General features: G+C 39.5%; 1 protein-coding gene across 1 annotated transcript; it reads left to right on the forward strand.

Annotated features, from left to right (window-relative positions):
* The first annotated feature begins 1377 nt into the window (after positions 1-1377).
* On the forward strand, positions 1378-5207 carry LOC108696510 (5-hydroxytryptamine receptor 3A). Its single transcript, XM_018225948.2, has 3 exons — positions 1378-1662; positions 4581-4625; positions 4982-5207. The coding sequence occupies exons 1-3, from the start codon at positions 1486-1488 to the stop codon at positions 5093-5095; spliced, it is 336 nt and encodes a 111-aa protein (XP_018081437.1). The 5' UTR covers positions 1378-1485; the 3' UTR covers positions 5096-5207.
* The last annotated feature ends 22030 nt before the right edge of the window (positions 5208-27237 follow it).

The following is a 27237-nucleotide window of genomic DNA, read 5'->3' on the forward strand; positions in this document are numbered from 1 at the left end:
TGCAACGAGTCTTTTACAGCGCTCTGGAGGAATTTTGGCCCACTCATCTTTGCAGAATTGTTGTAATTCAGCTTTATTTGAGGGTTTTCTAGCATGAACCGCCTTTTTAAGGTCATGCCACAACATCTCAATAGGATTCAGGTCAGGACTTTGACTAGGCCACTCCAAAGTCTTCATTTTGTTTTTCTTCAGCCATTCAGAGGTGGATTTGCTGGTGTGTTTTGGGTCATTGTCCTGCTGCAGCACCCAAGATCGCTTCAGCTTGAGTTGACGAACAGATGGCCGGACATTCTCCTTCAGGATTTTTTGGTAGACAGTAGAATTCATGGTTCCATCTATCACAGCAAGTCTTCCAGGTCCTGAAGCAGCAAAACAACCCCAGACCATCACACTACCACCACCATATTTTACTGTTGGTACGATGTTCTTTTTCTGAAATGCTGTGTTACTTTTACGCCAGATGTAACAGGACGCGCACCTTCCAAAAAGTTCAACTTTTGTCTCGTCGGTCCACAAGGTATTTTCCCAAAAGTCTTGGCAATCATTGAGATGTTTTTTTAGCAAAATTGAGACGAGCCTTAATGTTCTTTTTGCTTAAAAGTGGTTTGCGCCTTGGAAATCTGCCATGCAGGCCGTTTTTGCCCAGTCTCTTTCTTATGGTGGAGTCATGAACACTGACCTTAATTGAGGCAAGTGAGGCCTGCAGTTCTTTAGATGTTGTCCTGGGGTCTTTTGTGGCCTCTCGGATGAGTTGTCTCTGCGCTCTTGGGGTCATTTTGGTCGGCCGGCCACTCCTGGGAAGGTTCACCACTGTTCCATGTTTTTGCCATTTGTGGATAATGGCTCTCACTGTGGTTCGCTGGAGTCCCAAGGCTTTAGAAATGGCTTTATAACCTTTGAAATTGAACTCAGGTGTGATAAACCACAGTTAAGTTATTTTTTAACAAGGGGGGCAATCACTTTTTCACACAGGCCCATGTAGATTTGGAGTTTTTTTTCTCCCTTAATAACGTAAACCTTCATTTAAAAACTGCATTTTGTGTTCAATTATGTTATCTTTGACTAATAGTTAACGGTTTTTGATGAGCAGAAACATTTAAGTGTGACAAACATGCAAAAGAATAAGAAATCAGGAAGGGGGCAAATAGTTTTGCACACCACTGTATATATGACCTATATGTACCCGCCCTATTTAAATTGACATAAGTGTAGGTGTGTTAACGAAGTTTCGATAGGAACAAAGTAACACTAGCAAAAATGTGCTCAGAAATGCCCTCACTGACAAAACTTCGCCATCGTTCATCTGTGAGGCGTAACATTGCATTTCGATAAATAAGCGTATTTGCTGCGAATTAACGTTAGCAAAGTTGTGCGAAGTGTGGCGGAGCCTTCCGAGGCCCTGTAGTAAATTTGCCCCATTGTGTTAGTGGCCCTCACAGCATCATATAGGATAATGGCAGAAATTGTGTCAGATCTCCCCCTGATATGTGTGGTTTTCTTCTACTTCAAGAGAACAGGAGCAGTAATTCCTTCAAGTCAGCCTCATTGCAGCTATATGATCAATTGTTCAAAGGGTACCAGAAGGACATAAGGCCAGTGAAGAACTGGGCAGATCCCACAATCGTGGCCATAGATATTACAATATATGCAATCTTAAATGTGGTAAGATATTTTCTCTTTCCTTGGCTGTTGTTGCTTGCATTTAGCATTCTTGTTTTCTGTTTCTGTGATTGCATCATAGTAAAACATTATTACATCACTGCTAGGATCATGGCTTTGGGTTATGCAATAAAAGACACTAAGAGGCTGATTTATTATCAATAAATGGTCAGAAGAGGGTGAATCAGTATCAGAAAATGTGAATTCTTTAACTTGCTTGAGTTTGTTGCACTGCTCACATACGACTGTGATTTTTCATTCCAAAAAATAAAAAGCTTTCCACTTCAAACCTGGGGAGCTTTTCATTTCTCAAAAAGGAAAAAAATTCTGGACAAGGAAAAAATCCAGCTGATGCAAGAAAACAGTGAGCACATTTCATGAAACATAATTTTTTTTAAACAATAGCTCCTCTATAGTGGCAATGGTACTTGGTATAATTGTGTTCCGCCCACTGCATTTTTTTGGTAGCCTTAGGGGGAAATTTACTAAAGGGCAATTCACAGATTTACTAATGGTAGCTGGCGTCAATTTCGCCAAGGAGATAGACTGGTGCAACTTTGCATTGCTGCAGCATATACGTCCATTGTACTTTAACTGCATGCCGTATGCTAATTAGCCAACGCTACCGTAATTTCGAACTGCTGAGCGTAATTTGGCTGGCGTAATTTCGCCAGTGTTCTGTACCCTGTGCGCAACTTCGGATCTTCGTGAATTAGCGTTGTCCAGGTGAATTTACTCCTGGCGAACTGTTGCAATGTGAGCGAAGCCAGCGCTGCCGAATTTTTGCCGGTTAGTGAATTTGCCCCTTAATGTGCACCTATAAATATCTAAAATCACCCTGTATTAAATTTGCCTGAAAGTACAAGTTTAGGATATTCTCATACAGAAAAATGGACAAGTGAAATATTTTTTTGAGTAAACGGGGGGGGGACAGTAATGCTCATCCTAGTGAGATTTGGGGTGAATACTTATTTATTGCCCTGGGAGAAACATATCACGGTACAAAGGGGCAAATTCACTAAAGGACGAAGCGCCTAAAGCTAGCGTTTATTCGATAGCGTAGCGCATTTTCGTTAATTCGCCGATTCACTAACAGACACTGGCGTAAATTCACTAGTGTTACTTCGCACCCTTACGCCTGCCGAATTTGCGCAATGGATGTAACTACGCAAATTCACTAACGCGCGCATTTTTCTGAACGCTACCTTTTACGCTAGACTTCCTTCGCCATCTCAGACCAGGTGAAGTGCAATAGAGTAGATAGGGATTGCTTCAAAAAAAGTTGAAATTTTTTCAAAGTCCCAAAAAACGCTGGCGTTTTTTCTTTTTTTATGGGTGATAGGCTGAAAAAGATCGAAATTTTTTTTGGGGCTACCCTCCTTCCCCCCTACATTTCCTAACTCATGGCACCTTAACTATACAGTGGGCACATGTGTAGGGCAAAATAAAAAATTTCTTTGATGTTTTGAATATTTCCCATACTTGTGTAGTGATGCTACATATACCTCCATTGTAAATTCAATTTGTCGCCGTATGCAAATTAAGCATCGCTAGCGTAACTTCGCTTTGCCTGGCGAATTAACACAAGTGCAACTTCGCAACCTTTTGTTTCCCCTGAGCGCAACTTCGGATTTTAGTAAATTTGCGTAGCGCTGGCGAAAATTCGCCTGGCGAAGTGTGGCGAAGCCGACGCTGGCGCAACTACGAAACTTAGTGAATTTGCCCCAAAGAATTTCACTGGCACTCAGGTCAAATCCAAGCAGGGACAAGCCCTTGCTACAGTCATTTGCGAAGGTGCAACGTTTCAGTGTAAGCCTCTTTGTCAAGCATATTAAGGGACAGTGTAGGGGCAGATTTATCAAGCGTCAAAAAGTAATTTGAATTTTCGAGTGTCAAAATTCCCACATTCGAATAAAATGTATATTTGAATGTGAGATTTATCACACCTCAACCATGGAAACAGTGCTAATTCGAATATTTGCCACCTGCTGAGTTCATGTACAAGTCAATGGCAGAGGTCCGTTGAGCCATTTGGAGATGTTAATAGCTGTAAGACATGCCGGGAGATTCTCTGGCGTCCTTATCTTCAGGCATATCCAGCTCTGTTGTCATGCGTCTTGAAGTGATGCTGCCTTCGGTTTGCCTGGCACTTGCCGCTGAGCGTCATCATACTCACGCTTTGACGCCAAGCATCATGAAGTCATCTTTTGCCGCAGAATTTAATTTTTGGCGCCAAATTCCTTTTAAAAAGCCTATCCTCCATTTTGACATTGCCCAAGCTGGCTTCTGTTTACAGATCCTGCTGAAGCGTTTCTGCTGTTTTGAATTCCTGTTTTTTGACTCCTGCCTGTTTTTTGACTTCGGGTTCTTGCCACCTGCCTTGATCCTTTTCCTACGATTTGCCTTAAACTTGCCGGTACCTAGTTTCTGGACTTATTAATTTACGCACTAACTCCTTGATGGTTCAGCAGCGGAAAGCCCAGGGACCAAAAAGGGCCGTAGTGAACACCAGAATCCACAGGGGTGCCCTGTGCATCTGAGTGTACCCACTGCTTCTAAGGTTCCTAATAGACGAGTACGTTACAATAGCCCTCCTGAAATTCAAGTTTTTTTCGAGAAAAAAAAGTTGATTCGTACAAATCGAATACGATTCAAATTTTCAGGTCGGAACCATTCGATCGAATATTAGACATTCACTTTTTACTTAGATAACCTCCCAGTTGAATTGTGAATATATTTGAATTAAAAAAAATTCATATGAATTCAAAATCTTTGATAAATGGGCCTCCCAGTGTCTTGATATTTTGATAAATATGTCTATACTCATGAGAATAATAATGAATGGATTAAATGGTACCTTAATATTTTATCTTTCCATAAAACTTTAACTCCCTTCTTTGTTCTATTCATATTTTTCCCAGGATGAAAAGAATCAGTTATTGGCAAACTACATATGGTATCGTCAGGTTGGTATGGAATCTGAATTTTCAGCAAAGTCCCGTTCTGGTGACCTTAGACGGATCACTTTTTCTGCTTTTGATTCAGTCACTGGGAAATGACTTCCATGTTTAAGGACCAACATAAGGCTAAACACACCGAAGGGAAACATATAATAATACATATCGCTGTTATTCAATAGAATGTAAAAATGAACTTTGATGCTGTAAGGTGTTTAATCATAACAAGACATTTTTGAATGCACAGAAGTAGTTAGATGTATGCTGTACTATTTAAAGAAATATAAGAAAGAATAGACATTTACTAACTGTATGTCTCTTGTATTTTACAAAAAATCCTGCATATTTATTGTCATTCTCTGTAGAGCTGGACTGATGAGCATTTGATGTGGAATCCAGAAATGTTTGGCAACATAAAGAGAATTGCCATTCCAACTAACCGCATCTGGGTCCCAGATATACATATTCAAGAGCTGTGAGTATCAATAGTGAACTTGCTCAAGACTATTGCACTAAACTCATGGTTACAACCTTACCCCTGTCAGTGTTATATTTACAGAATACGCGTTGAATTGTATAAATGGATCATGATAATTCCACCAAGGAACAATATGCCCTATACACCTCCCACAAGACAAAAAGCGACACATCTTTCCTCGCCCCTCTCTCTTTTGCTGTTCTTCTATCCATGGTCAATAATACATTTCTTGTTATCCATCATGCTTTCTTTTCCACCGTATACTTTACACATTTTTTCATTTCTTTTGGCAAAACAATGGGCCTACTGTACTAGCCTCTCAATTTATTTCTACCAAAAACTGCAGTGGAATTAGCTGGTCTATCTAATGCACAAACGTTTTTGTTTGTATGTATATTCAAGTTTCCCTTTGCACCTGTTATTCTGGTTGCACCTATTCTATTAAAACTCACTTCACATTAACATGGCCTCTGGTCTCAGTTAAACTGTTTATGGCTATACACCTGGTTACCCAGCCTTTAGGCTCCCAACCACAAGTCTCTCCACAGCGGCCCTACGTAGAGGTTGTGACACTAATAAAGTGGAAAATAAATGTGAATACATATTTCTGTTTACCATATTTTACCTCTCGCCTTGGGTCTGTTCATTAGCACATGTAAAGTAGCATATATGCATGCCCATGGTTGTGCAAACTGGAATAGACCTCCAGTTTAGTGATGATCGATTTTTTTCCGCCAGCTATGGATTTACGGCGAAATTCCACATTTCACCATTTGCAATTTTTTTTCTTGAAACTGTGTCAAAAAAATGTTGCGTGTAAAAAAAAAAATTTGTGAATTTATAAAGACAGATTCGCTCGCCACTAATCCAGTTTTTTCAAATCCCTCTGAAAATTGGAACAATGGAACAATTGAACATAACCAACAAAAACACAGATAGTACTTACAATGCCCACCTCTCTCCATGGTGCAGTTTTCTCCTGATAGGAGCACCAGTTCGGGGGGTCAGGTAAGTAAATAGAATCATTTGGGGGTGCTAAAATTTTGGCACCCCCTTTTTTCTTCAACCAGTCTCAATGCTAAAATTTCTGTGAAATCATAAAGATTTTTCCTTTGATCCATCTTGTTATTAACACAGTGACCTGTACTGAAATAAAATACTTTAAATTGAGCACAAACTCAATCACTCTGCTAAGGCTGGGAGGCATATTCATCAAAGAGTGAAACCAGAGCCTGCCACAGATCACCAAAGTGAATTTCCACCACTCTATATTCATTTCTATGGGGTTTTAAATGTTCATGAAGAGGTGAATTTTAAGTTGCATCTGTTTATTGATAAATATGCTTCAAAAATGCCATAGAAATTAATATAGAATAGTGGAATCCCACTCTCATGAGCTGGAATGAGCTTGTGATTCATGCTTTGATAAATATATCTGTTGCTGTCAATAAATTGTGAATAGACATAAATTTAATTCAGGACATTGCTCTTAATATATCATACTTGCTTATTCCCACATTCATCTGGTCCAAAGTACGGTCCTTTATATTGCTTCTATGTGGCAAAATGTCTGTATGCATTGAAATTTACATTTTATTTTTTCCTACCCGCTGTATTTACCCACTATGAAGCACATAATGGATGAGCTGCTTATGTTTTCTTTATGAAACACATAATGGATTATTTATTAAGGATCAAGTAGTGTTTTCCATGAAAGTTTTCAAGTTTATTTTTTTGGTCAAAAAAAAAACCTCTAAATTTTCGAGATTTATTATACCCCGACCCTGGAAATAGTGTGAATCTGAAAATACATCTAAAACATGTTGAGATCATGTAGGAGTCAATGGCAGAGGCATTTAAAGATGTTAATAGCCTTTGTGATGTTTTTTTTCAGAGGGTTTTGACAAAAGCTCAAATTATGAAGGTGAATGACATATAACACAACTACTGAAAAATGAGTTTCACAATGTCCTTTGGATAAACCATAGATGAATTTAGGGCCATGAAGTAATATGTGATGTATATGGAATCATAGTTCCACAAATAAATATGTCAATGAAAATCAATGAATATGAGGTAAATGGGTAAATGGGTAATAATGATAGACAATGGGGGTCATTTATCAACACTGGGCAAATTTGCCCATGGGCAGTAACCCATGACAACCAATCAGATTGCTGCATTCATTTGTACTGCTTACAGCTGACTTTAAAAAGCTAATCACTGATTGGTTGCTATAGGTAACTGCCTATGGGCAAATTTGCCCAGTGTTGATAAATGAGCCTCAATGAGAGCTGCATATGACCAAATGCATGTTTCCAATTTTATTTTACATTATTTGTAGTGATGGGCGAATTTCTCCCGTTTCGCCGAAAAATACGCGAATTTCCTGTGAAATTTGCATAACGGCGAAAAATTTGCGAAACACGAATTTTGGCACCAGCGGCAACATATTTTTGATAATTCCGACGCTGGTGACAATTCTGACGCCCATTAAAGTCAAGCGGCGAAACGCGAATAAATTCGCCCATCTCTAGTTATTTGTGAATTTTTTTTACTAACTCAACGTTATTTTTCGTCAGCTCTTCAGTTTGGAATTTTAGCAGCTATTGAATGGTTAGGGTCAAATTTACTTTAGCAACCAGGCAGTGATTTGAATGAGAGACTGGAAAACGAGTAGGAGAGGAAGTAATGAAAAGTAACAATAATAATAAAATTGTAGCTGTACATTTTTTTGGCATCCAGGGCCAGTGTTGGCAGCCAGTGACCTGACAAACAGATATCATTTTAAATTGCACATTGGAAACAGAAAAGGAAGGCAAAATATTTAAAAACTATAAAAAAAAAGAATACCAACTGAAAGGTTGCAAAGAATAAGCCATACTAAAACTCAGCTTAAAGGTGAACTACTGTTGCCATGTGTATTCTCTTTCCATAAAGACTGTGATACACACTTTATTTGTAGCAGCCTTGGCACAATCAATATTATTAAACACAGTATTTGGATTAATACTCTTAATGATTATAGTATGGGTATTTTATTGATGATTTAGTTTCTTCATATTATATATTACACATATTTCATTTCAGTTAATTCACCTGCTAATTGACTTGAGTGTATCTTTAACAGAATAGTTTTGGGTGCTTAGAATTAAGATATTAGGAGTATTTAGGTTGCAATTCGTTTGAGAAGCATATTGTTTTACACCTCTGAAACACTCCTGAGAACCCCCCTATTTATAACATGGTTATATACGTTTCATTCCAAAGCCAAATAAAATGCTATATGAGGACTGTTCCTCAGTTGATGCATTTTATTGTAGGTATTGATCCGTGTCGCTTCCTTAATTTGTTTGTGTAGCCTATTGCTCTGGGGATTATCCTCAGATTTCTCTATTGATAAAGCATTTACACACATTACTTAAGTTATTACAAATCAAAATGCAGTATCAAAACTGCTGCTCATTTAATGCATTCTACTGTAGGTGGTGATCAGAAGAAGACCTCTTTTTTATGTAGTGAACCTGATGCCTAGTGCATTTCTCATGGCTCTAGATGTCCTTGGATTTTATCAACCACCAGAGAGTGGAGAAAGAATTTCTTTCAAGATCACCCTGCTTTTGGGTCTTTCTTATTATTGTATCCGATAATTTACCTGTGACATCCACGGGAACGCCACTGATTGGTAAGCACACATCTAACCTACTGTTAGTCTCTGTGCTAGCTAGCTAGAATCAGAGATCGAACTTACTTTATTTTCTGTGTGCTAGAAATATATTTTATAGTCTGTATGGCTCTACAAATATATAATAAGCAACATCTACAGCCTAAAATTCCCAAGTGGATAGAGAGACTGATCTTGGAGAAGATCACTGGCTTACTGTGCATCAGAAACCATAAGATGTTTAAACTATCAAAGAAAAGTAGTTCTTTTACATCACAAGAATTTGAGCAAACCAGCACAGGTGAGCAGTATTTGACATTTTATATAAAAATCCAGACTAAGCATGTACAGGTATAGGATCGGTTTTCCGGAAACCCAGCTCCAAATTACAGAAAGGCTGTTGCCCATAGACTCCGTTTTATCCAAATAATCCAAATTTTTTAAATAATTTCCTTTTTCTCTGTAATAATAAAACAGTAGCTTGTACTTGATCCCAACTAAGATATAATTAATCCTTATTGGAAGCAAAACCAGTTTATTGGGTTTATTGAGGGGCAGATTTACTAAGCTCGAGTGAAGGATTCGAATGAAAAAAAATTTGAATTTTGAAGTATTTTTTTGGGTACTTCGACCATCGAATGGGTCAAATTCGATCAAATTCAATCCAATTGAATGATTAGAATGATTCGAAGTAAAAATCTTTAGACTATTCGACCATTTGATTGAATAAAAATCCTTCGATCGATCACTTAAAATCGTTCGGATTGTTCAATTCGAAGGATTTTATTGTTCGATCGAACGATTTTTACTTTGATCATTCTATCGAAGCATTTGCGCTAATTCCTTCAAATTTGATATTCAAATTCAAAGGATTTAACTTCGAGGGTTTATTAACCCTCGAGATTTGACCCTTGATAAATGTGGCCCTTAATGTTTACATGATTTTCTAGTAGATTTAAGGCATGAAGATCCAAATTACAGGAAGATCCATAATCCGGAAAACCCCAGATCCCGCGCATTCTGGATAATAGGTCCCATACCTGTATTAGTAAAAGACTATCCAGTTTTATGAAACTTCAAAAGCGCAGTGTAATAATAAGGGGGTTTATCTATAAATGTCCACGATGTTCATTTTAATAATTCGTTAAGGTTTGTGGGCAGCAACATGTAACATGGCCTTTATGGCATTGGTTTGACTATACAATGTAGTAAGTACAGCAATTATAAGTATAATTAAAGGTACTGAGCAGTTCTATGACCATAAGGCCTTAGGTCCTGGAACTACAAGGTAACTACTAATATCCTCATATTCTATTTATCCCATTTTTTAAAGAGGGATCTCCATTCAAAAACAGTTTTTTGCACAGTGAAAGACAATATAATCCTAAACAAATTTTCCAAAAATGTTTAATGGTTTAGTTGTTTGTAAATATAATTGCTATTGAAAGCAGTATTTGTTTACTCCTTTCTGTACTCCGGTCCTAATTCTTGAAATAATGTAGCAGAAGTCAGTTCTCTTCCCGGATTGTTAATCAGCTGGCTTTTGCTGCTTTGTTCCAAGAGTCAGAACCAGTATTACAGAGAATATGACAGCCAGACAGATACTGCATTCCATAGAAATTACATTTGCAAATGTAGAATTACATTTTTCCACGGTATCAATTTGCTCAAGGGCCAACTGGCTCTGACAACTTACAAAGAAACTCACAAAACTGGAATTAACATTTTTCCTACAATGTAATATAAAATAATAGCCATAAAGTCTATGAAATAGTTTTATACATCCTTTCATTACATTAGGAGGCCCATTTATGAAAGGTTGAATTTCGAATTCATGTGAATTTTTTAATTGGAATATACTCACAATTTGATATGGAGGTTATTTAAAGGAAACTATACCCCTCAAACAATGTAGGTCTCTATAAATATATTTATTGCATAAAACAGCTTATATGTAAAAGCCAGCTTTATGTACCGTATATACTCGAGTATAAGCCGAGTTTTTCAGCCCCCAAAATATGCTGAAAAACTGTACCTCGGCTTATACTCGGGTCAAGCCCAAAAACGGTCGCCGGCGTCTAAGAATAGTCGCCAGCGTCTAAGAATAGTCGCCCGGCGCCCAAGAATAGTCGCCACGTCCAAGAATAGTCTCCAAGAATATTCGCCGGCGTCCAAGAATGGTCGCCGGCATCCAAAAACGAGACGCTGGCACCTCCAATGGGAGCAGAAACCCTCAATTTTTTGATTGAAACTTACCAGAAGCTGCTGCATTTCTCACCCTCGGCTTATACTCGAGTCAATACGCTTTCCCAGTTTTTGGAGGTAAAATTAGGTACCTCGGCTTATACTCGGGACGGCTTATACTCGAGTATATACGGTAAATAACCATTTTCATAATAATATACTTTTTTTAGTAGCATGTGCCATTGCGTAATCATAAATAGAAAAAATAAGGGCCGCCTCCTGGGAGCATATGATTCACAGTGCACACAAACAAACCAAACAAACTTGTTAGGTCACATGAGCCAATTAACAGACAGAGTTCTGTATTTTGCATCCACACTTCTTCCTGTTACAGTTAGAGTTGTAGTATTTCTGATCAGGTGATCTCTGAGACCATCTGAGACCATCACAAAATGGTAGTTCAAGGCAGAAGATGTAAAAGGGCAATATTTACTTAAATATATATACACGTTTGATCAGATTCTTTAATTTGCCACTTAATTCGATATAAACTAACTGTTGTTTTCCTTTAAGAAAAAAATACAACACAAAAAATACAATTTCTAATATTCGATCGAATGGTTCCACCCAAAAATTTGAATTGTATTTGATTTGTTTTGTATTTGATTTGTATTTGATTTGTATTCGATTCGCACAAATCAAGTTTTTTGAAAAAAAACAAACTCTAAAGTCTAATTTCATTTACTGGATTTTATTCTCATTTTGATTTCAGAGCAACTGGCCAAACACAACCACAAAAATATTGCTGACTGTGCAAACTCTATGGGGCTTATTCTGCCAATGAAAGAAAACCCTGACACGCTGGATAGTATCCTACAGGAGGTTATCAGCATCAGGAAAACTGTGGAAAGCAGTTCCATGACAGTGAAGTGGAGTGGCTACAGATTGCATATGTCCTGGACATCCTCCTATTTCGACTGTATCTAGTAGCAGTACTCACATATTTCCTTACCTTAGGAATCTTGTGGTCTAACTGGCACACATCTTTGACAAAGGTTTAGGTTGTGATTGTACAGAAAATATGATGGGAAATCTCTGGAACTGATATGTAGGCAAGTCTGAGCCTTATGTTCAGTGGAGTTCATAATACCTTACCAATGGTATTAAAGGAGTAAATGTTAACTGCAAAATAAAAAAACGTTAACGCAGCAAAAGGTGGAGCAATATTGACAGTATCTGATTTAGGCCAAGGGTTTGCAATGGGGATAGTAAAGTATAGCTCTTGTTTGTAGTCACTAATGTTCTTCTGTACAACTCCTTTATATGAGGAACTAGGCATTGTATGGCTTTACGTAAATTGTAAATATTGAATATCAAGTGCTTATAAACATTTTTTTTGCAACCCTTATCATTTCCTGGCACCAGTTCTATTTCCAAGTTCTCCAGAATATATTGATTTTGCTACCACTGAGTCATTTTGTAGTGCACCCCTGGGTATGTACTGCAAAATATTTGGGCCTGGTGTCCGCTAATTGTCATTTTTTTTAGAATGATTATTAAATGCTCACATGATAATCATGTTTTTGCATCTGGTGCTTGACTTTGATCATTTTGGCTTAGTCCATTATTTATTTTATCATGTTTTAGCTTCATCATGAATCTGTTGTCACCTCACAAATTGCACATCCGCTGCCAACTAACTCCTACTCTCATGCCTTGCTACAAGCTTCCCTTGGCAGACTTATCCCACACAAAATGTCTTACCGAGCTTTCCTTGGCAGACTTATCAAATACAGGGATAGAAATAAAACTCACACACACATTGATTAAGATTAGATAAGAATAATATATTGTAAGAAAATTAATACATCACCGATTGAACACAACGCAACGTCTAGCCAAGCTTCCCTTGGCAGACTTTTGAAAGGAACATCAGCTGGGGGACCCCCGGGACAGGTACAGCGAACTCTCAAAGCCAGATCAAGCGGACAAGGTTCTACACAACAAGTCTGCTTGTAGATGAAGTCCCAAAGCCCCCTCCGCTGAGTTTTTTTTTACTAGTGTAACAATAAAATAATCAATCATGACAGAATTTGGTTATTATCCTAATTGTGGACATATACCAAAATAATGGCCATGTGCCCAGAACTGTGACCATGAGAATGACCATGAGAATGAAAATAATTGCTGTATACCTAAAACTATAACCATGTGAATAAGATACAAGAAGGAATTATTATATTTTATATTTTATATTATATATTATTATATTGAAATAATAACAAGTAATAGATGGCTACATGCCCAGAACCATGACCATGAGAATGGCCATGTTTATATGTTTACGTTCATTCTGTGAACTAGGGATATTTTTTTATACAGAATGTATTTGGGACAAACAGCACCCCATACAAATGGCAGGATGGAAAGGAGAAGAACTCTTCATTCCTGCTTCTTTTGGAACATTTTTCTGTAGCAGTTCCGTATCTAGTAATTACACCACGGAAAATATACGGGAAATATTTATCCTGCTAATACAACTGATAAAAAGATCAAGCCCTTTTAAAAACTGGGGAACATGTTCAATTGCTTGGTATAAAGTTATCTTTATTAAGGGTTATGAAAACATTTACAGTGGATTTTACCTAAATACTAAAGGCATCAAACCCCGTGGATGGGAAAATCTTTGTGGGGTCCTTTTACACACAAGACATTTAAAAAGTACTTCTCAATAAGCACTGTATCTACAGAATAGAGAAAATACTGAAAAGAAAAAAACAAAGGTAGAACATTGTGGTTTGTTAAGCAGCTAGGCTATCCATCAAAATTTAACAGCCGGATCAATAAAAAGAATTTTACTGACATATAAATAATGAAAGACAGTTTATTTTATATGATGTTGCCAAACAATGCCTTGTCTGGAATTTCCCTCCAGAATATGATTTCAAGTTATACAGTTAAATAAGCAGAAGCCATGGATCGTTGTGGACAATGGGAATTAGCATTATGATAATATCCTCACACGTAGAATACATTTCAACAAAGGAAAGCATCAAAATGCCTACAATGGCATGTGTTGGTAAAGAGTATAATAAATTTAATGAACCAAATGAGTAAATAACTGCAAAAGCACTCAGAGATGAACCAGAGCTGAGGATAAAAAAAAGAAATAACAGTGTTGTTGCCCTGTTATATCAGGGCAACAATGTATCCCAACCATCTTCTTCAAATGTAGCCATTTACGGTTGTCTAGCTGATACATCTTAGAATTTTTAATGCATCAGACAGACCAATCGCATCTTCGAATCGCAACTGATGTCAAAGTAAAAGATAGTCTCTAGCCCTTTAACACCTGCCTGACTAAAAAATAATTACTAAGCACAGGCTCACCTGTTCACCTTAGGGAAAAAGAAACTGCATCGAATGCATTGTTGCTCAGCCTCAGAAAGCAGGGGTGTGATATTGTCATAAACCCCCCCCCCCCACTGCATTCTCAGCATTTAACCCAGCTTACAAGTCAACCAAGTTTCTGGATCAACCCCCAAAAATGCTCTAAACAGATTGTTCCTTCCAGCTCCACTTGTCATGTCAGCCCTTAAAACTCCACTGTAAACATGACAAGTCATCCAAAATGTCATTCCTGGCCCCAGGGATCTGTTTGCCGGCACACTCTATAAAGATTGTTCATTTGCCTGGGTGCATGATCAACAAAAATTCTCCATATACTTCAAAAAAGATAAATATATATAAAACCATGCGATATTAAAAAACAAATGACTTACAGTAACAACTAGGGATGCACCGAATCCAGGATTCGGTTCGGGATTCGGCCAGGATTCGGCCTTTTTCAGGTTCGGCCGAATCCTTCTGCCCGCCGAACCGAATCCGAACCCTAATTTGCATATGCAAATTAGTGGTGGGGAGCGAAATCACGTGACTTTTTGTCAGAAAACAAGGAAGTAAAAAATGTTTTCCCCTTCCCATCCATAATTTGCATATGCAAATTAGGGTTCAGATTCAGTTTGGTATTCGGCCGAATCTTTCATGAAGGATTCAGGGGTTCGGCTGAATCCAAAAAAGTGGATTCGGTGTATCCCTAGTAACAACCTGACCACATAAAATGTTGTAATAAATTATTAATTGAAAATACAAATAAAATAAAAATTCTCCTATCTGAAATATCACCACTAAAATTGAACATAGCTACAAAAGGACAAAGTTCTTAGTCAAACCCTCCTATTTTCACATTTCTGGCCATGTATCTGGAACACCAGTGACTGTTCCAATAAAGCCCAACCCTCCTGCCGTATCAGTGTAAGTACCAGATTGACATAAATTCCTGCTGCGATACTGATCTTCCATTGTAAACTTACAGTATAGAACCAAATGATTAAACTCTCTTTGGTCTTCCTGCTCAGCCTTGTATGACACAGTGGTGATTTTAAACTCACAGGTAAAGCTGCCACAAATTTTAAAAAATATTCTGCCCATGGGCATTATCCTACTTAATGAATGCAAAAGCACCAACAATGATTATATCACCTTCAATGTTACTTTTGTTTTATTCAAAATGCATGTCAAATATTAATGGTGTTCTCAGTTTGCCCTCAGGGAGCCTGTATGCCATTAGCCTGAAATCTGTTATACCCAAAAATTCAATAACATTTGTGGGGTTGATTTTTTCAAAGTAATTACAAAACCAGCAATATGTGGTCGGTAAGTAATTGTCAAGGAAATGAAGCCTCTCCTGCACCACCCACAAAATGCAGCACCTGTGATGGAGACAGGGCTGTGAAAATGAAGGAGTCCAGAGAGCTGGTGGAAACCAGAGCATGAATCAGAAAATAAGGCTCAGTTACTCTCTTGCAAGCTCATGTCTGTTTAGTGACGCCCAAGCATAGGGACCTGTGCTCATCCACTGTAAGCCCTACGGGGTAGGGTCCTCTAGCCTTTTTGTTTCCTTGACACTGAGCACTTAATCTGTAATGTAATTATATTTTTTATATTTATGTGAATTGTATTTCTAATAATGCACTTATTGTTACTTTTTATTCCAATGTCCCCTTGTTTGTTACTACTAATTTATTGTTTTGCTGTACAGTGCTTTGCCCTCGAGGAGCGCTTTACAAATAAAAATATACATACATACATTTAAGTGATAAGCCTTTTGGAACAGACAGGTGGTGTATCATTCTGAAGTACTCCAGCTCCTTCTTAGGGACTATATCAAGGGGAGAAATCCTAAAGTTGTAAATGGACCAGCTACACATTTGTGTGTTTTTATCATTTTTTTCTAAAACATTTGGATACTAATCAACTCATTTTTAAAATTCCTTTCCCTTTAAATAATGGCAAACAAAACCCTACACTGAAGTAATTTGAACTAGAATTCTCCCATGCTTCTAACCATGGAAGTATTCTTAATAGTCTAACTGTGTCAGGTATTGCTGGGATTCAAGCCATGGACCTTTGGGTTTCTGGCTCAATGCCTTAACCATTTGGCCAGGTGAGCAGCCTGTATGGTTGCTTGCTATATGTTACCTGGCCTCTGCAGTCCCAGCCCAGCTGCAGCCTGTTTGGCCTCTGCAGCCCCAACCCAGCTGCCACCTGATTAGTTACAATCAGCCAATCAGGGCTGACTCTGCCCTATTTAAGGTCAACCCTCCAAACACACCTTGTCAGAGCATTGTTTCCCAAACTAGCAGTGTGGCATTGTCCCTATCGAAGGGTTTCAGCTGTTGCCTTCTTGCCTTGTTCTGTCCTACCTTGAACCTTTCCTCCTTATCCTTCCTTGTTCTGTTCCTGCCTGGTCTTTCCCTCCCAGTTCTGCTCCAGGTCTACCTTTCACCTTGTCTTAAACTATATCAGCCTTGACCTGACCCCTGCCTTGCTTGTTCCTGATTTCTGCTTCCTGTTCCATCTTGTACCGTGCCCTGACTTCACCTTGTACTGACCTTGCCTCGTCTGTTCCTGATTCTTGCTTTCTGACCCTGTCTTATACCTTGTACCCCTCTCTCGCTATCCTGCTCTCCAGTACTCTCTTGCTATCTGCTCCAATCCTCTTTTGCTATCTGCTACAGTCCTCTTTTGCTATCTGCTCCAGTCCTCTCTTGCTATCTGCTCTCCAGTCTTCTCCTGCTATACTGCTCTAGTCCTCTTTTGCTATCTGCTCCAGTCCTCTTTTGCTATCTGCTCCAGTCCTCTCTTGCTATCTGCTCTCCAGTCTTCTCCTGCTATACTGCTCTAGTCCTCACTTGCTATCTGCTCTCCAGTCTTCTCCTGCTATACTGCTCTAGTCCTCACTTGCTATCTGCTCTCCAGTCATCTCTTGCTATCTGCTCTCCAGTCCTCTCCTGCTATACTGCTCTAGTCCTCACTTGCTATCTGCTCCAGTCCTCTCTTGCTATATTCTTCTGTTATCCTGCTCTAGTCTCCTTCTGCACTCTATCCCCAGTTTGATCTGATCTACGTCCGCACCGTCCTGTCCCGTCCAGTCTGTTCCTGTACTGAGTCGTCGCCCTCTTCTTCCTGCCTAGTCCAGTCCTGATCTTCGCCCTCTCTGTTCTGTTCTGCTCTGCACCTGATCCAGTCTGACTCTTCGCCCTCATCAACCTATTCCTGCCTTCCCTTTACGTGTTCCCTACGCACATACAGCTCCTGCCTCAAGGACTCGCCCTTTCCCCATCAGTCTTCACAGCGCCCCCTAAATATATATGTATATAAATACATTATTCCCTATTCCCTGGTGCTTGACTAGGAAATAGCTCTCCTATTGTTTTTCTTTCTTTTTGACACCACAAAATGCAGGGTGGGGATATGAGTCTGTAAATCATTCATGTTTGTATCTGCAGTCATTAAGAAATTTACACTGGGACTCTTCAAATGGTTTCAGATCTGAAACCTAAATCAGATTCTAAACTATCAGACTTACCTGTAAATCTTGATTTTCATACCCCATTTTAGATTAGGGTGCTCTGAATTGCTTGTGTCATAAAGCTATGCCCCCAAAATTGCCATACACTTTCAACACTATATCAAGATGCTGGAACAAACTTGTGCAAATCCCAGGGAATTTGTTTACCCATAAGACTACTAATACAATATTAAACAATCTAGGCACTGGCCTCCTTCTATCCTCCTCTGCTTTGTCCTCTGTTTTTCTTTTGTTGTTTCCTTTCATCAATAACTATTTTGATATTGAATAATGGAGACTCACAGCCCTCTGCCTCTTTAAAGGACACATAAAGCACATTTCACTGGGGTGCGAAAATGTTAGACACCCACTAGTGAAATTAACAGGCTGGTGATTTGAAACATCTGAAGCAGCATAGAAAACACTCTCTTAATGCTTTGCTGGCTATTTACTTACCTTTCTTCTGGTGTCCCAGGCATCCCTAGTGCATATTCTTCTTTGTGCATGCGCAATATAACATACCTGGTAGCTCCTATGCATGCGTGATTGCCAATAGCCATAGAATACCAAAAATGAAAATGTAGACATAGACAATTTAGAACAATAGTTTAATATGGGACAGGGTTAAATTAGGAAATAGTGGAGCATTTAGTAACAAAATGAAGTATATTACTAATGCACTACAAAGCTTTTACATGCTTGAACAATGAATATGGTGCAACATCCAAAGTGATTCATGTAAAATAATTATCATTAAGTGGACATTAGAGTGCTAATTCATGAGATGTGGGGGAAATCTCATATTCTAGGTGACATCACACAGTTTATAAAAGCAGAATACAAATCCTGTTGTAAGATAAGGGAGGCTGGAAATGGGTAAGAAATCAGCTTTAAAAAGGAAGCCTCTATGGAAAAAGAAATCCATAATGATTGACAAAAACTCTACTAAAAGCATAAGAAAACCAAAAAACAGTAAGGATAGACCCATAAGCGTCAAGAGGAGAAGTGACATCTGGGTAAGTTGGGACATCGTCTGTAGCCATATCTGCTGTGCTATAAAGGCTGTGGAAGAAACCTGAGCATCATTTCTCTATTTTGAGTGCATTTTAAAGGAACCAGGGCTGCAGAGTTCTATGGTTGGGTATTATAAACAAGAAAATAAGCAAACACAGTCACCTGCACAGTAAAAAGACTAATATCAAACGAAGGCTGTTGCGAATAGTTCCAGATATGAATCTCAATAACGGAAAAGGGAACATGTTACGTTTTTATGGTCTGGTTATCCTGTGCCTCATCATGAGCTCCTCTGGTAAGTTTATGTGTCCAATGCATTTTAAATGTCCATTCTGTAATGGTACAGGATTACAATTCACCGTACATTTCTGATAAAGCCACAGACAGAGATAATCACTACTAAGGCACCTCCATTGCTGCTAGTTATTCACAGAAATCACTAATGGCACTTAGGGATGTAGCGAACGTCGGAAAAAATGTTCGCGAACATGTTCGCGAACGTCCGGACAAAAATGCGAACGGTTCGCGAACGTTGCGAACCCCATAGACTTCAATGGGAAGGCGAATTTTAAAAGCTAGAAAAGACATTTCTGGCCAGAAAAATGATTTTAAAGTTGTTTAAAGGGTGCAACGACCTGGACAGTGGCATGCCAGAGGGGGATCAAGGGCAAATATGTTTCTAAAAAATCCATTGTTGACACAGCGCTGCGTTTTGTGCTGTAAAGGGCAGAAATCACACTACGTCACTCAGGTGGTGTTTCTGGAGACGGTATTATTATTGATATTTAGACAGAATGTGAAAAAGCTCACACAGCTAGGTGGCAGTGGTTTGAAGAACACACTGGGCAAATAATGCCTGCAAGGTCAACGTATACACTACAGCAGTGGATACGGAATATATTATTGCTGCTTGGAAAACGTCACTCAGGTGGTGTTTCTGGAGACGGTATTATTATTGATATTTAGACAGAATGTGAAAAAGCTCACACAGCTAGGTGGCAGTGGTTTGAAGAACAGATGCAGATGAGAGATCAGCAGCAGGACAGACAGCTGCCCACAGCAGCTACATACAGAGCACTGCAGTAGAAGGTAGATTACTAGCCAGCAAAGCTACCTAACCTAAAATGTCCCTCAAATCCCTGCAGAGTTCTGTCCCTACAATACAGAGCAGGATCAAGTAGATTACTAGCCAGCAAAGTTACAGCTCTCTCCCTACACTAGCTCTTCCAAGCACACACAGGCAGAATGAAAAAACGCTGCAGGGCTTCAGTTTATATATGGAAGGGGAGTGGTCCAGGGGGTGTGGGGGTGGTCCAGGAGGGAGAGCTTCTTGATTGGCTGCCATGTATCTGCTGGTCTCGGGGAGAAATGGCAAAAATAGCGCCAGCTAAGGCGAACCCAAATTGGCGAACGTTGCGTTACGTTCGCGAACATTCGGCGGACGCGAACGGTCGATGTTCGCGCGAACAAGTTCGCCGGCGAACAGTCCGCGACATCCCTAATGGCACTACAATATATCTGTATAAGGAACAATTGCCATGACCACATCTATACAAATATAACAAAGGCTGATGGGGGTGGTGATGTAGGCATGTTCAAAATGACTTACAGGAATATTGTTATAATTGTTATAGTCAGGTAAAGAGGGACAGAATTAGAAAAGAAATCTGATGTGAGGGAGATTATATACTATAACGTATAAATCATTTAAAGCTTGTGCAGATTTTTGCTGTGGCCATGCATGGTACTCACTTTCCATATACACATTGTATTAGTGGTTGTCAGAGCATCATATAAGATAATGGCAGACATTGTGTCAAATCTTTCCCTGATGTGTGTGTTTTTTTATGTAGCTCAAGAGAACGGCAGCAGTAATTCCTCAAAATCAACCTAATTGAAGGTATTTGATCATTTGTTCAAAGGGTACCAGAAGGGCTTAAGGCCAATGTAGAACTGGAAAAATACCACATTTGTGTACATATATATGCAATCCTAAATGTGGTAAGATGAAATGTGACTCTCTACAGTATTTTTTCTTTCCTCTGCTGTTATTTCTTGCACCGAAATTCCAATTTAAAAATTGGAAATTTTGATCTTGAAGTTGCCAACATAACATAAATGTATACTTGCTGTATCCTGCTGATGGGAAATGACATCCTTGTGCTTACTTCTCCAAAAAATTCTCTCTTGCAGAGCAGAATTACGATGTTGGGAATCGTGAACTCTTGGTAGTCAAGCTTACTCTCAAGGAGTGATGTCACCTTCTTGAAAGATCTTCTATTCCGGTCACTATCTATACTGACCATAAAAACTTAGAGTTCATACAAACTCTCAAGAGGTTGAATCCCCGACAGGCAAGGTGGACCCTCTTCTTTTCTCGCTTTAACTTCGTTTTGACCTATCGCCCTGGCTCCAAGAATCGGAAAGCCGAAGTTTCACTCGGGGGAATCGTTTTCCTGAAAGGCAAGAACCAATTATTCCTCCTGCCAAAATTATTGCATCTCTGTTCCCTCAATTTGCTGTACAAATCTTGGCTGGTCAGTCTTCCGCTCCTACGGATACCCCAATTGGAATGGCGTTTGTACCCCCTGAGCTTCGTCTGTCCATCCTACAACAGACTCATTGTTCCATGCAAGCCGAACATCCTGGACCTGAAAAGACTCTTGAGCTGTTACGACGCCTAGTCTGGTGGCGGAATATCCGTAAAGATGTCAAAGACTTTGTTGCTGCCTGTACTATTTGTGCCACTTCCAAGGCTAGCCATACTCGCCCTGGCGGGTTATTACAACCTTTACCCATCCCCTCTCATCCATGGACTCATTTAGCAATGGACTTCATTGTAGAGCTTCCATCCTCAAGAGGGAACACTGTGATCTGGGTAATTATTGATTGTTTCAGCAAGATGGCGCATTTCATACCATTGCAAAAACTTTCCTCAGCGGTGGAACTATCCCAGCTCTTCATCCAGTTTATTTTCCGGTTGTATGGCTTCCTAGCTGAGATAGCCTCTGACAGGGGATCTCAATTTGCAGCTGAGTTTTGGCGTTCCTTATGTAAAGACTTGGGTATTACTCTTCAGTTTTCCTCTGCCTTTTATCCCCAAACCAATGGGGCAGCTGAGAGTGTAAATCAAGCTTTGGAACAATTCTTGAGGAATCATGTTTCCCTCTGTCAGGATGACTGGTCCGATCTTCTCCTGTGGGCGGCATTCGCTCATAATAATGCATGCCACACCTCCACTGGAAGGTCTCCATTTATGACTTTGTTTTATCTGACGTCCCTGCTGCAGACAATCATGCAGCCCATATGTCTGCTATTTGGGCTGCAACCAAATCAAGTTTGGAAAAGAGCGTTCTTGTGCACAAGACATTTGCTGATCGGAGACGCAGGTCCTCTCTTCCATACAAGGTTGGTGACAAGGTTTGGTTATCCACTAGGAACATTCACTTAAAAGTGCCTTCACCCAAGTTGGGTCCAAAATTTATTGGTCCATTCTCCATCGTGGAGATTATCAATCCTGTGTCTGTTAGACTTCAGCTTCCCCCTGAAATGCGAATTCCCAACGTGTTTCATGTCTCCCTGGTGAAACCAGCAATTTCCAATCGCTTCTCTTCTGGTCAGTCTCCCCCTTCAGCTTTCTCCGTGGATGGCCAACAAGAATATGAAGTGGAAAGGATCCTAGACTCGAGATTCTCCAGAGGGTAACTTTGAAAAAAATTATCATAAATTGATCATATATTTTCACTATCATATTGGGAAAACTGTGAAATTATGTGTAATTAGTGTTTATATATTGACTGTATTTGCAGTGTTGGACTGGGGTGCCACCTCAAAGGACCCAACCCCAGTAGCTAACTCCATCACTACACAAACCCACAACCAGCCACCACCTGTAAGGACCATCTGCGATTTGAACACTTGGGACTGGGGTTGCTGGACTTTAAGTGCATAGTTGGTGCACTTACCAAGTGAGCCACTGGAGGCTCTTGGGGCTGTTCCTGATCCTGTTATAGTAATCTGTATCTTGTTACTTTTCTAGTTTGCCTCTTCCCTGGTCTCCTCCCTTCTTGTTACCCTCATGTGTTTTGTGTTCTATAATAAATTGTTCTTTATAAACCAAGCCTTGCTCAGGGCTGAGTCATTGAATGTATTCTGTCTGTTCCTGACCTAAACCTTGAATCTGTTTGGTTTTGTTCCTGAATCTGTTCCTGGATATTCCAAGTTCCAAGTCCTGAATCTTGTTCCTGTGTTTTTGTTCCAGCTTTTCATTGCCTGCCTGGTAAAGACTTTATTTTTTGACCTGTTCCTGTTTTGCTTCAGTTTCATTAAATCCTGTATATTTCAACATGCCTGCTTCAAGTATTTGTGGCTTTTTCCCTGGGCTTCCAACACACGCACTACCAAGTGTGAATTTAACTCCTGTTGTAGCGGTTTCCCGCTGTGAACGTTACACCACAGTTTGCAGCAAGGAGCAGGCTGGGTCCACAAGGGCCGGGCCCACTGTCTTTTTTTCCTGGTGTCCCACTGGCCTAGGGTTCTGTGTATTTGTATTATTTAAAAATGTAAACATATGAAGCTATAGGTTCACAACAGATATGTATTCCATGCAGGCAATGTCCTTAAAAGTGTTTAACAGGATATTGTTATTGGATGTTAGTTACTATGACAACTTGTTGACTGGCAAAAGCACTTATCAACATTAATTTGTGAGAACAAGATATTGTTTCAAAAACACATTAAATTCCACAACATTGTATTGATACACTAAAAGCACACTTAACCGTCCATTGTTTTTGGACAGAAAAACTCTCTAAAAGAGATAGCAGTTCATGAAAAGCACTTCACCCGTGGGAAGCTCACTGCACCTGCACATAGGCCCTAGGGAGTGACATAAAGCATATTTTTTTTATGAACACGTCCAGCCACATAGTCTTATTAAAAAAGTCTTATACACACCTTATAATCTACCAATCACTAGCCCCTACATCATTTAAACCTTTTTTGTATTTAACATGTCCATAGATTCTACCCACATACCTTAGTTAGCCTATAACCCACCTAAAATCCTTCCACTCTCTACCTATTAGTAATACTTTTTTGTGCTAAATATTTCCAGACATGTAATGGTAATAACAGCTTTTAAGTTATAGCCTTAAATCAGTTAATCACAGGCCTCAGCTACTGATTTATAATGTATGTACAATGGCAGTAGGGTGCAGGTTTAGGCTGGAAGGCACTTCCCATGGCCATGCCATCACCACTACCAAAACAGTGGGGGTCATTTATAAACACTGGGCAAATTTGCACCTGGGCAGTACCCTATGGCAACCAATCAAATGTTTGCTTTCATTGTTCAACTGGCAGCAGTCTGTAAAAAGCCAGTCACTGATTGCTTGCTATGGGTAACTGCCACGGGGCAAATTAGCCCAATGTTTATAAATCAGCCCCAGTGTGTTCTTGTGCTTACTCATATATTCAATTCCTCGCCAACTTCTGGTACTTTGCCCTCCTTATCCATTAGGCATGTGCCAAGCCCATTCTAAAAAAGGCTATTCTGGACCCATCCTGTTTTTCTAACTACTGCCCTGTCTCTCTCTTGTCCCTAGCCTATAAACTCAAAATCTTTTCTTTTCTAGTATTGCTAACCTTCTCTGCACCCATAATCTGCTGGACCCTATGCAGTCTGGCTTTCAACCAGCACACTCTACTGAGACTGCCTTAACCCTTTGCCTGCCAAGCACGTACACCGTACGTTCTGGCAGGCAAGGGCTTTAACTGCCAAGCACGTACCTTGTACCTGCTTGCAGTTTAACATGCTGTACACTGTATCAGCGGCTTTAGCCGCCTTGCAGAGGTTTAGCAGCATTGACAGCCCCCTGGGCAACGAGGCTGGGGGGCTGTCATGTCGGTCCTGCAACAGGGTTGTCGCAGGGCCGACCTAAAAGAGGCAGACACAGCAAATCACGTGTCTGCCTTGCTGCACTGCTTCCTCCTCCTTACCTCGTATTCCAGCGACGCCCACACACTTCCTGCTTGCTGTGACTCTGCAGATAGCTTCTCTAAGAACTTCTCCAGCTCTCAGATCACCCAGAAACGGTAAGTGGCCTTTATTTAACACACTTACATACACTTACCTACATTTATACACTCATACACACATATTTTAGCAGAAAAAAAAAAGTTTTTTTGCATTTTACACTTATATGCACTTATATGCACACTTTTACACACTTATACACTGTCACACAATTCTTGGAAGTGTACACACATGTATACACATTATTTTTTTTACTTTTTCATTTCACCAATTTGTGTTTTTTTTACCCCTAAAAACTGTTTATTTCAGCAGCGTGACTATTGGATAATCGATTTCGGCCACTAATTACACTGTCAGTGCAGTTATTTTGTTATTTCATTGATTTGCACAATTTTTGTGGTTTTATTGCAATTTTATCCCTGCATTATTGTTCCTTATGTATCTTTAGTATACTGTAGTTTTGCTGTTTGGTGCTTTGGTATAGAAAGATATAATTTACTTAGATTGATCCATCAGAATATATGCTTTCCAAAAAGATATGGTTTTCTGGGGTCTTTTTACAGTTTGGGGGTCTTACGGCACATAACGCACAGTTGGGGTTCTCTTTTCAGCAGCTTAGTTGGCTAGCGTGAAAATTCATATGCACGTTTTTCATTTGGGGCCCGTACACACCACATACTTTGGTAAATCTATGCATATTGGGCATCAAACTATTCAGTAGACCTCTGACGTCCATATTTAAAGTGATTTTTCTTTGTACGTAAAACATTGTGTTCAATAAATGTGGCAAACTGCTAAATTTTTAGGCGATTTTCAGAAATGTTGTAAAAATCTCTATGTTTACAAAAGCTTTGCAGTTTGGTAGTTTGGTGTAGAAAGACGTCTTTATCTTGGTTGGTTTCGTCAGAATGTGTACTTTCCAAAAACATATGGTTCTGGGGGGTCTTTGCTGTTAGGAGGGTCTTGAGGAACATAATATTAAGTAAAGGGTCTCTGTTTACATTTGGGGTCCGCACATGCCAGCTGCCTTGGGATATCAATGCATATTGGGCATAAAACTGTTCAGTAGACCCTTGGCATCAGTATTTATGGTGTTTTACAATTGTATGTACGAAGTTGGGTGAGATAAATGCGGCCAATTGCAATATTTTAGGCGATTTTCAGAAATGTAAAAATCGTTGCTTTAATCGCCAAATTTAGAAAAAAGGCTTGCGACTTGGTACTTTGGCGTACAAAGACATGCATACCCAATTTGGATTCGCGGGAATGTGTACTTTCCGAAAATATAGTTTTCTGGGGTGAACTTACTTTTTTCTACATTTACCCCCCTCAAAACAATGTAAATGTGTTGATTTTGCAATACCTGAAATGACAGACCAAATGGGGGTCTTCCTTTTGGGGCCCCTATATGCCACGTGCTTGGGTACACCTATACATACTGGGCATCAAACTGTTCAGAGGACCCCAGGCTTTCATATTTGTGGTGATTTATCTTGATACTCAATAGTATGTGGGACATACAATGCAGCAGGGTGGAAGCTTTGAGGTGATTTTTGGAAATGTCACCAAAATCGCCAAATTTAGGAACGTTTAGCAGCTTGGTGCTTTGGAGTATAAAGACCCAATTTGGATTCGGGGGAATGTGTACTTTCCGAAAATATATGGTTTTCTGGGGTGAACATACTTTTTTATACCTTTGCCGCCCCACAAAACGATGTAAATGTGTTGATTTTGTAGTACCTGAAATGGCAGACCATATTGGGTGTCTTCATTTTGGGGCCCCTATATGCCACGTGCTTGGGTACACCTATACATTTTGGGCATCAACCTGTTCAGGGGACCCCAGGCTTTCATATTTGGGGTGATTTATATTGATACATAATATTATGTTGGAAATACAATGTTGCAGGTTGGAGGTGATTTTAGAAAATGGCACCAAAATTGCCAAATTTAGGAAGGGTTTGCGACTTAGTGCTTTGGAGTAGAAAGATATGCATACCCAATTTGGATTCGGGGCATTTGGGTACTTTCTGAAAATATATGGTTTTCTGGGGTGAACATACTTTTTTTTCTAACTTTGCCCCCCCCCCCAAACGATGTAAATTTGTTGATTTTGCAGTATCTTGGATTACAGAACTGATAGCTCAAATGAGGTGTCTACATTTTAGGGCCCCTATATACCACATGCTTAGGTAAACCTATACATATTGGGCATCAAACTGTTCAGTGGACCCCAGGCTTTCATATTTGGGGTTACATTGATACCTAATGATGTGTGGGAGATATGATGCTGTAGAGTGGAAGCTTTGAGATCATTTTTAAAAAAAATCA

The sequence above is a fragment of the Xenopus laevis genome, chromosome 7L (assembly GCF_017654675.1).
Source record: "Xenopus laevis strain J_2021 chromosome 7L, Xenopus_laevis_v10.1, whole genome shotgun sequence".
Taxonomy (NCBI): domain Eukaryota; kingdom Metazoa; phylum Chordata; class Amphibia; order Anura; family Pipidae; genus Xenopus; species Xenopus laevis.